We start from the raw sequence: 10,622 nt of genomic DNA, 5'->3' as shown, positions 1-10,622 counted from the left end.
ACTGGTAAAACAAACAAAGAAAAAAAGCTGAATTCAGTTCTGTATCCTCAAAATTAGGACCCTACTTGCATTTCCAGGGAGTTGTGGCTATGGCACTTTTGACTCATTGTTTACAGTTAAGGAGATGATATTGGAGGAGAAAGATAAGCAGTCAACTACCAATAAGGGGTTCTAGATAGGTCTCATTTAAAGAAGGGCCCCAGGTACTGGAATCTTCAAAAAGTGACTTCACTTCCTTGGTGATAGGCTTCAACAGAACTTAGAACTCTGGTAACCAGGTGCCCACATTCTAGAGATGGCTTGCTTTCCAGCTCACTTACCCAGAGTCACTCTAGAGAACAAAATGTTCTGTTACTGTATCCCCACTTTCAGGATATGTGGGCTTAAGAAAGCCCAGAGTGAGAAACCTTTATGTCACTGTAGACATCAGCTCAGCCCTCATCTCCGAAGCTGTTGGTCATTTGGCAGGAGGCGCTCACAGGTAACACAAGGCAGCTGAGGGCAGCCCACTGGAGAGCATGCCACAACTCTGATCCTGCCCAGAGCAGGCCCACACCTCTTGCCCCTCATTGTGTGTGTGTGTGTGTGTGTGTGAGAGAGAGAGAGAGAGGGGAGGGGACAGAGGACGAGGGCTATGCCCTTCATGAGCAGAAGCAAGATGTCAGGTGTTGAAAGCCTAGCACATCTCTCATGTTCATACCCCAGGTCTTGGCAGGCAGGAGAAGATGATTTCTGGGGACCAAGTTCAACTACCTGTATGTTAATTACCAGCCCTAGAATTTCTTCTGGTTTCCTCCTTGCTGGGTGTCTTTACAGCTTCCCCTCTTAGCCTGTACTGTAGATAACACAATTTCGAATGGGGATGTCCCCTTGTGGCAATGTCCAGGGAGGACCCTAAGGTCTCTTGGCCCGACTACGGGGCACTGTACTTACAGAGCTTCACCCAGGATATCTTTGAGGAGCTGGTCCATGGCTTCAACTACTGCAGTGCCCTAGATAAGTGTCAGGTGCAGAAGGATACCAAGAATCAGCGCTGCTCTGAGGTAAGAATGGGAAGAGGGTTTTTCACACCCAGGGCCTGCACATAAATATGGGGCCAAACCTGAGGCCCTTACATCGTATTTCCACATGAGCGTCCTACAGGCCCAACCACAAAATAATCTGAATATCCAAACCTCTGCCACCAGCTATGTGATAAGGTAGGAGGACACTCTTTACATATGTTGGAATGGTAGAGAATGCATGTATTGTGTATGTATTTTATTTTTTATATTTTGATAGAGAACATATTTAGTGTTTTTAATTAATCATTTTTATTTATTTATTTTTTTACTTTTCATGAGGCCATGAGTATCTTTGCATTTTACTGCTGTTTTATTATTTTACCTACTTGCCCCAGATATCCTGGGTAGCACTCAACTCCACTGTCCTTGCAGAACTTCTCCAAGCCCTTACATATCATCACACAAAACAGGGTGATTTAACACAAAATTAAAAGTGGGATGAAGCCATTGTATATGTTTCTGTAATGTCCTGTCTCTCAGAACACATTAAATTATTGTAGGCCCACCAAGTCATGAGCTGTGTTCTTATATGTCTTCATAATATTCCATAAAGGAGGTTGTGTGCCACTGTTTCAGCCTTTCAAGTCTGTTGGAACTTGACAGGATTCAATTCTGTTTTCATTTCAACAGTGGTGCAGGGAATATCTTAAGTGTCCTACCTAAAATAATGTTTTAGGTTGCTAGATCTGCCATAACATGGAAGCACAAATTGGGTGGAAGGACTTTGATGCCTCCTGGCTGAGATACCTGCCTCTGTCTTTTAAGAGTTTCACCCAGGAAATCTTTGATGAGCTGCTCTAAGGATTAAACTCCATCTCCCTTGACAAGCAGCAGGTGCATCAGTCCAGCAACAACATCAAGTGCTGGTATAGGGTGAGAACAGGTCCAGATTCATGTCCTTTCTCGGGACCCAGAGATGATCAGGGTAAGCCCGGAACCCAGACTACAATTGACTGGCTCCCTGGGGCCTGCTGAAGAAGGTGGTTTCCCCCAGAAACTTTCTCCCTATCAGGAACAGACCAAGCCTCATTAGTTTAGAGGAAATGCAGCCCATGCTTTTGACAATTCTCAGGACTAACCTATATGATCTTGAGCAGCATTTGAAATTCTAACCCTCTGTTTTCTCATATCTACAGTAGGGGTGTTTGCTGATGACTCACTGGCATAATGCTCTTAATATAGGCTATTAAAAGAAGTGCTATTGTTGCTCATCTAAGAGAATGCCTGGAAGTTACCAATGGTTTATCATTTCCCCCCTAAAACCAATTGCAATTTTAAGCCTAGAACCTTATTCTGTGTGGGCACTCAAGTCCCTTCTCTTTCACAAGTTCCCAAAGGGATGGGGGTCTCTGGTCTGAGAACCAGACCCTGATCTTCCTGGTAGTTCATGGCATTGAAGCTGACTACATGCCCCTCCTTGTCTACCTGGTGTTAAAGGAATCAACCCTGTCCCTGGATGAGGCCTGTACAATGCTGAAGCTCAAGGAAGGCACAATGGAAAATTGTTTACAGTCCCTGCTACAATCACCTTTCCGGGATAGAAACACCTCAAACATCACAACCATTTTCTGCATATACCAGGTGTTCCCCATGGCCCAATTAGTCCTGGGACAGCAGTTCAAAAGGTGAGTGCCTGCCCCATACACAGCACAGGGGTGAGCCTCCCATTTACTACTTGTGTAGCTTGGGAATGTTACTGCACCTCTATGAGCTTCACTTTCCTCTTCTGGAAGTGGGGTGGTAAGAGGATGAACCACACAGTGTTAACTGTAGGAAATTATGGGAGAAAACATGGCACTGGCTTATCTGGTGCCTGGCTCTGTAGAAAGGGCTGCTGGACATGCTGAGTATCTTTAGGTTTAATAGTTCTCTCTCTCTCTCCAGTGAAGAAGCTCTCAACCTCAACCCTCACAGGCCTGTGGCACTTCTGAATTTAGAAAAGCACATGGAAAGCAGAAGTTGTCCTGTTTGCAGAGGACTTCTGAGATTCTATCTAGCTGGGCTTGGTATTTTTCCTTTATATGGCCAGACTAGGGCTTGCTGGGGGACAGGCAGAGGCACCCATGGCCCACACAGTTATCTGAAAAGTACTGGTTGGGTTAATTCAATCAACAATATATGTTAATCACCTAGTAATGCAGGCACTTTTCTAGTCACTAAGATAATTCAGTGAATAAAGTAGACACAATGCCTTGGTGTCAATTCTAGTCAGAGGGTAGGCAATCACTGTACACATCATAGCCACTCATGTCCTTGGTTCATTATATGTGACATTTTCATGGCGTCCTCTGGGTATGAAAGGATTGTCCCTTATTTGACCATTATGACAGACTACAAGACCAAGTAAACATGAGTGGTCTTCAGGTTCAGAAGGAGGGCCTCCTGCATCCACAGAGCAGCATAAGAGACTATAGGGGTTGTGGCTGGAGGAGGACTTTCAGAACCATGGAACTCACAGATCTCTTGATTTCCATAGGAGGGCTTATGTTTGGGGGCTTCCTGTGAAGAAGCAAATGAGTCAAAGAGAGCTGTGGATGGGGCCCCAAAACTTCTGGGAAGCAGAGCACAGTCCGGGTTCAGTTGGTGCCTAAGAGACCCATCCCTTCCACTGTTCCATCTGGCTCTGCCTGCTTCTCTCCATATCTACCTCTGCTAACCACAGCAACTAGGGCCAAGAGCAGAAGGTGTAGTGAGAAGACTGCTCATAAATCGGCCTCAAACGTAAGCCCTATTACTGGTCTGTACTGAGGATGGCGTTGACTATGCCCAAGGCCGTGGTGAGAAGAGTATCAGTGAAAAAAACAGACTCACACAGGTGTTCTGGATGACTAGGCCTTCCACTGCAAAGGCGGGGTTGGAAGTGGGCTGGGCCATCCTCTGGGATCCATAAAGAGATAATGATGCTGTGGGAGTACAGTGTGGAATAAAAGGCCAGGCCTCTGATGCTTCTCCACACATGACTCTTCCCAGCACCCTCTCTCCCATCTTGAGTACATGGCCTGACCAGAAATTGCAGGATACCTGGCAGTCTCTGAATTTTACCAGTTTCAAAGTAAAGACAGCCTATGTGGATATGAAGCTGCATGACTGGGACCTGAAGAACCACACCGCCCTTATCCTGGTGCATCAGGAAACTCTGGAGCCCACTGAGGCAGAGTCAGATGGTAAAGGGGATTAAAATCTGGGAAGGCTAACTGGGGTGGGGTTCATGGGCTGAGTATTATTTTGAAAGCAATGGTACCTGTCCTGTTTTTGGGAAGGCACCTGGAAAGTCAGTTATGTGGATGAACCTTTCTCTTTATCCTGATCCAGTGCCAGCCCCAGGGCTCCTTCCAGTTGCAGAGCCAGAAAAGGGGTCTACTATGGAACTAGAGACAGCACCAGTTATGTTTCAACCATCATCTCAAGTGTCAGAGCCAGCATCACCTCCATCAGCTGTTCCAGAACTGGAACAAGTGTTAACATCTTCTTCAGCATATGTGCCAGGTCCACAGCTACAATCAGCTCAATCATCAGCTTTACTTAGAATTTTAACTCCAGCTCTAAAAATAGAGACAGAGCCAACTCCAGCGCCAGAGCCTTCCTGCCACTGGCATGTAACCCCAAAGAACCAGCTGAATGAGGAGAAGCCCAGCCTCATGGACTTCCCTCCCAAGCTGGTGGCAGAGCAGCTAACGTACATAGATGCGGTAAGAAGCTGGGCTCTCAGGGCAGGACAGGGCAGGGCACTTTCTACATTTTTGCCGTCAGCTAACCCAGACCTGCCTTTCCCTGATGTGGACTACTATAGTCCGGGTCCAAATTTCAGCTCGACCACTTATCAACCATGTTACCCTGCCAAGGTCCTTAAATCAAGCTTTCACTGTCCAGCTGCAAACTGTAGAGATAGGCACTGATAAGAATTGATGCAGAGTTACTGTGTAGATTAACTGAGCTTAGAACAGCTAGAAAAATGGGTAGGCCCTGGTCCTTCAGGTGGAGGAAGACAGCTCACTGGGTGCAGCCAAGTCCATGGGTCACCCACCCATCTTCCTTGGAGGCTTAACACCCTGTGCACTTATTAGGCACCTGACATGTACATAACTACAAGGGGAAACAGAGAAACCTGTGGTTGTAACTGTCATGGGGGAATGTGCATCGAAAGGAGAGTAGGACCAAAGGGAAAAACAGGTGGAGTGGAAAATGCCCCCTTGTGAGGAGTGACATTGAACTGTCATCTAGAGGCTGGGGTTAGCAAGGATGACCAGGGTCCAAATTCTCTCCTTCCTTCCCTGCCAGTATTCACTCCTAGGTCTTCCTGTACTTGACTCCCTCAGTGAAAATAGAATGGAATGAAATCCAGGGATTCCAATCAGGCTCAGGCCACATTCTCAGCTTCAGGAACTAAAGCTCTGACCTGGTAACCTCCTACCTAGGACATTAATCCTGAATGTGAAATGGCTGGCTGAACACCCCTCCCCCCCCCCACCCCATTCTCTAGGAGCTGTTCAAGAAGGTGCTGCCTCATCAGTGCCTGGGCTCCATCTGGTCCAAGCGGAATAAGCCTGGTAATGAGCACCTGGCACCCACAGTGTGTGCTACCGTCACCCAATTTAACAGTGTGGTCAACTGTGTCATCACCACCTGCCTTGGAAACCCAAGAATGATAGCCCAGGACAGGGCCATGGTGGTGGAGCACTGGATAAAGGTGGCCAAGGTATTTTATGGGAGGCCAAGATGAGTCACTCTTCTGAGCCTTGGAAAATGATATTTCCTTTATCAATTCTCAGGGTTGGAGTCCCTAGTCTAAGCCCTAGGGTCTGCACAGTCCCTAGGCTCTTCCCTCCAGGGACATGCTGACCTTTACTTGCATGTCCCAATGGTGGAACGCTCAGTTCCTACCTGGCTCCTTCCTTGGAATGAGCTAAAATCTTCCCTCTCCCCAGCAGTGTTACTCTTTGGGTCTTATATGTGCCCTTCTGCAGGCACCTGGATATCTGTCATCTTGGAGGGAAGATTTAAACTGAGGGAGGCTGATACTTTAGAGCAAATAGGACTCCTCCTACCCACATGGCCACTCATTCTCTTCCCTCCCCAGGCCTGTCAAATCATGCGGAACTACTCTTCACTGCATGCCATCCTCTCTGCTCTGCAGAGTGCCTCAATTTACCATCTGAAGAAGACATGGGAGAAAGTTTCCAGGTGAGTATGCCTCTCTCCATAGAAGGATCAGGGTGGATGAGGGATTTCCCATATGCACATCTTTTCCCCCTCCGTAACTGGGACCCTCCTGGGGGGCAGCAAACCCTGGGAATAGAACCTGGGCTGGTGTACAGGTCTATAACCCACCCTGGAGAATAGTCCACCCTGACTCCAGCTATAGAAATAATTTTTCTTAAATATCACGCACTGAGTTGACCCAAATTAAATATTATCAAGTGCTTACTTTACAGCAACAAAACTCTCTGCCCAATTGAAACCACAACTGACTGAAACAGAGTTGCTCAATTAATATGGAAATGGTGGCACTGGATGACCCACATGAGAGCTCCCTCCATGTCCTACAAACACCTTAGTTCTCAGAGGAATCCAGAGAAAACCCTAATACTGGCAGTTTGACTTTTTGGAGTACTCAAACAAGAGGGACTTACATTCAAGCCACATTATTCCTATAATTTTTTCTGCCATTTTTTCCTCTATTCAGGAAGAGCTTTCAAAAATTTAAAAAGCTGTGCACTGAAGATAACCCACAGAGAAGGGAACTGCTCCTGAAGGTATCATGGGAGGAGGAGGTTTGGGAAGAGAGAGGGTGGGGCCTGAGGGAACAGGGTCCTGAGTGGATGAAGAAAGACTGCTGTGTAGGGGAACGACATGAAGCATTCCTTGGGGAGGTGAAGCCTTTGGTATGAATATGGTTACAGTTTGGGGTGAAGATTCCATTGGGCGTGGAGCAAGAAGGTGCTGTTCAACCAGATGCTATAGACACCCTGTCTCTCCATATTAACAGCTAGTCCAGATGAGGACCTGTATACAGCTTGAGAGCCCAGAGGACAGTCTTCTGCTCAGTAGTGGGGTTGGGATGGATGGAGGGAAACAATAATGACACTGAGTCCTCAGAAGACCATGTGACGTAGGTGGTGTTCTCACTTTTCTCAATGAGAAAACAAGCTCAGGAAGGCCAGGCTGCAAGTTCAAGATCACACATGGAGTGAATGTTGGAGCTGAGATTGTGCTAGAATCACTCACAGCATGCTTAAGGATAATGTAGCATTGGTACCAGCTGACTTGGGTCAGATGTCCAGGGTCTCAAGTCAAAGATGGTGGGGAGGGGGGGGGGGAGTGGACTGAGGATATTATGGTCTCAATGAACTTGTCCTTGACCCTGCAGGAGCGGCCATCTAAATGGGCCACCCTGATGATGAGCCTCCAGAGAGCCCAGAAAAGGCTGCAGAAGAAGGTGAGTGTTCCTGGGGAATAGAGCCTCCAGAGTGAGAGGAGAAGGGCTCCTCTCTGACAGCTGGAAGCCTCCAGATCAAGACAGGTGGATCTTTCTACTCCAGCTCCTCCTCTTGTTGCCACAGCTTCCAAAACTCTTATTTTAAAGTGACTAGGAGGAGGGTCTATCCAGCTGGATGCAGAATGGATTTGTGGGTGGGGAGGGGCCTAGGACTACATACAATTTGATTTTCTAAAAGCAGGCCCTGGTGGTGATTAAGAGAAGTCTGATATCCTTGGAGGGTGAGGGTAAGGGGGAATTGAGAGGCAGCTGCTAGGGATCCTAGGCTGCTCCATGTGAGAACCTGGGGTGGACCAGGAGGCTAAAGCATTTTCAAGGGAGGGTCCTTGTGTGCACCTGAGAGCAGGGACTCATCCCACCCCTACCCCAATGACACAGGGTGTTGTCCCCTTCCTTGGCACTTTCCTCACTGACATGGTGATGCTGGACACTGCAATGAAGGACTATCTGAAGGTGAGTGAACCTCTAGATTGTGTAGGAGGGCCCAGAATCCTGAGGTTTGGGAGTGGAGAACCCCTGTAATGAGTCCTGAGACCTCAGTACTTGGCAAACCTCCCCTCATGAGAGCTTCACAGCTACCCCTGTGAGCTAGAGTTTCTCATCTCAGTGATGAGTGAAGGGAGTTTGCACTTATGACACTGGTCCTGGTGCCCAAGACTGTCTGAATGCAAAGCTGCATGAAGTTTGTCTGAGTTGACCTCAGCCTCTCCCTCTCAGGCTGCTTATGGGGGGAGAGCAAAGTCAGGCACCTCCACATCGGCAAGCACTTACATAGCCTAACAGCCCCCTCCCCCCAGAGGTTTCAGCCTCCCCTTCCGTCATCAGAGAGGGTTGTGCTATAAGGTGCTTGACTGTCTACCCCATGTCGTCCTCTCTCTGGACCCCAGAGCCTGGCTTATATCCCAGTCCTGTTATCTGTCTATGGACAGTCTTCTAATGTGTTCTGGCACAAGAACAACATGAGAAAGGATGGGTATAAGGAACAAGCAATAACAAGGGGCTCTTTCTGATGGACTTTGGCTATTTGCTTTCTAGGGTGATGAGATCAACCATAAGAAAAAAACTAAGGTGAGCATTTGTGGCACTTCCTATTAGGGAAGTGTAGGGGAGTGGATACCAGAGATGCCCCTGGGAAGAATATTTCTTGGCTGCATCCCCTCCATCACACATTTACTGGAATAGTTTGATAATGAAAAAGTGTAAGACCCATCCATCTGGTAAGTGAAGTCAGGGGAGTGGCATCAGGGATAACTTCCTGCAGGAGGAGGGGCTATTTATACTCACCTCTGAGAACAGGTTGAGACTGGATGAATTTTCAGGGAAGGAAGGCTGCCACATGTGCAAAGACCTAGGACTGGTCCCCTATCCCACTGCTCAACCCACCCAGGCTCTGTGTGCATCCTGTTCTTCTCTTGGCCTAGGAATACAAAGTAATGAAAGAGATCATGCTCCTCCAGGTGGCTGCAGATAACTACACTCTAGAACCGAAGGAGGAGTTTAGAGCCTGGTTCCAGGCTGTGGAGCGACTCAGTGAGGATGAGAGGTGAGGCCCATCAGGAGCTGGGCAAAGGCATGGACTCTTTCTGGTGGCCCCTCTAGGGATCCTGCATCCATGGCTCCCTGGGCAGCCTCGAGCCTTGTTTCCTGGTGATCACTGGAACACCAGACTCCAGCTACTGGGAAAACACTGGGAGATGGGGCGCCTGGGTGGCGCAGTCGGTTAAGCGTCCGACTTCAGCCAGGTCACGATCTTGCGGTCCGTGAGTTCGAGCCCCGCGTTGGGCTCTGGGCTGATGGCTCAGAGCCTGGAGCCTGTTTCCGATTCTGTGTCTCCCTCTCTCTCTGCCCCTCCCCTGTTCATGCTCTGTCTCTCTCTGTCCCAAAAATAAATAAACGTTGAAAAAAAAAATTAAAAAAAAAAAAAAAAAACCACTGGGAGAGACACCTGAATTGTAGCTCCCGGTCGACTCACATGTGTCATTCTCTCTTTAGCTACATCCTGTCCTGCCAGCTGGAGCCCCAATCCTAGCTGACCAGTGAAACTCAAGAACAAGAAGAATTGGCCACAATCAAGCTCAGGACTGAGTGAATGTCCAGTGATAGTGCAACCTTTCCTCAGCAGCTTGGACACTTGCTGTGATGAACCCCATCTCCTTGACACTTATTCCTCCCATCTATTTACCTACTTGCAGTGGCAATATTTATCTTAAATAGTAAAAGCTAGATTTGAATATTATTATATTAAAGCCTTCTTTTATAGCCCAGGAGTTTGGTTTGGTTCTATTACTTCCTACAGCAATTTAAATGGTGTACAGACTCTCATATCTTTCTTGAACTAAGAAATCTTACAGAGTCATCAGCTATTGTATGTGGGAGGAAGGAGAAGAGCCAGCCCTCCTCCCAAATTCCTCTTACTCAAAGAACAGGTTAATTTCAGTATAATGAATTTGGGTAAAAAGAAGAGACAGCCCCTCAGAATTACTGAGATTTAGAGGTTGAAGTTACTTTCACAGGAATGGCAGCAACCATTGAAATTGGATGTCCTTAAGTGTAACAATTTCCAGGACTACTACCTGCCCCAGGACAGTGGCTGCTTTCTACACTTTAAAGGAAAAGGTTTGTTTCCTGCTTCTTTTATTGGGGTGTTGGTTTTTGTTTTGGGTTTTTTTTTTACCAAATATTTGAAACTTTAAGTTTTCTAGTTCAAACTCTGGAGTTGCATTAGCAAAAAACACGTAAAGAGGTCAAACCCTACATGTGGAAAGGATAAGGACAGGAGAAGGTAATTTGCAAATTGACTAAGGGCAGGCAGGACTTTCCATTATCATTCTTCCTCTAGGGGCTCCATGTTAACACTTTACCTAGATTTAAATCCTCCAGGGATCCTTTTCAATGACCTCTGAATCCCCTCCCCTGCTTGTTTTGTATTTGGGGAAAAGATGTGTGATGTACTTTTATGGCCACAGTTGCTGAACATGGTCCCATAAACATCTATGCTAAGAGCTAGGATGTCTAACATTCCTGCATTTCCTTATGCAGTTTTTTTTTTACATTAGTTAACA

General features: G+C 47.1%; 1 protein-coding gene across 2 annotated transcripts; it reads left to right on the top strand.

The window, feature by feature from the left end:
• Window positions 1-307: 307 nt before the first annotated feature.
• Window positions 308-9,824, top strand: LOC123579599 (ral guanine nucleotide dissociation stimulator-like). Of its 2 annotated transcripts, XM_045443716.1 has the most exons (13): window positions 308-481; window positions 936-1,043; window positions 2,502-2,689; window positions 4,035-4,228; window positions 4,377-4,753; window positions 5,545-5,760; window positions 6,142-6,245; window positions 6,748-6,817; window positions 7,432-7,500; window positions 7,939-8,013; window positions 8,596-8,628; window positions 8,982-9,103; window positions 9,553-9,824. In XM_045443716.1, the coding sequence occupies exons 1-13, from the start codon at window positions 344-346 to the stop codon at window positions 9,587-9,589; spliced, it is 1,731 nt and encodes a 576-aa protein (XP_045299672.1). In that variant the 5' UTR covers window positions 308-343; the 3' UTR covers window positions 9,590-9,824. The 2 variants fall into 2 exon arrangements, with proteins under 2 accessions (XP_045299672.1, XP_045299673.1); XM_045443717.1 differs by lacking the exon at window positions 936-1,043.
• Window positions 9,825-10,622: the final 798 nt, after the last annotated feature.

This window comes from Leopardus geoffroyi, chromosome A3 (assembly GCF_018350155.1).
Source record: "Leopardus geoffroyi isolate Oge1 chromosome A3, O.geoffroyi_Oge1_pat1.0, whole genome shotgun sequence".
Lineage (NCBI taxonomy): Eukaryota > Metazoa > Chordata > Mammalia > Carnivora > Felidae > Leopardus > Leopardus geoffroyi.
The sequence above is the reverse complement of the archived record's forward strand: the minus strand, read 5'-3'. Positions and strand labels throughout refer to the sequence as shown.

Excerpts from the sequence above, each read along its gene's own strand:
- LOC123579599 (XM_045443716.1), top strand. The coding sequence starts at position 344 with ATGTTCTGTTACTGTATCCCCACTTTCAGGATATGTGGGCTTAAGAAA. Across the intron at positions 1,044-2,501 it reads AGAATCAGCGCTGCTCTGAG|GAATCAACCCTGTCCCTGGA; the intron begins GTAAGAATGGGA and ends CTGGTGTTAAAG. Across the intron at positions 4,229-4,376 it reads CACTGAGGCAGAGTCAGATG|TGCCAGCCCCAGGGCTCCTT; the intron begins GTAAAGGGGATT and ends ATCCTGATCCAG.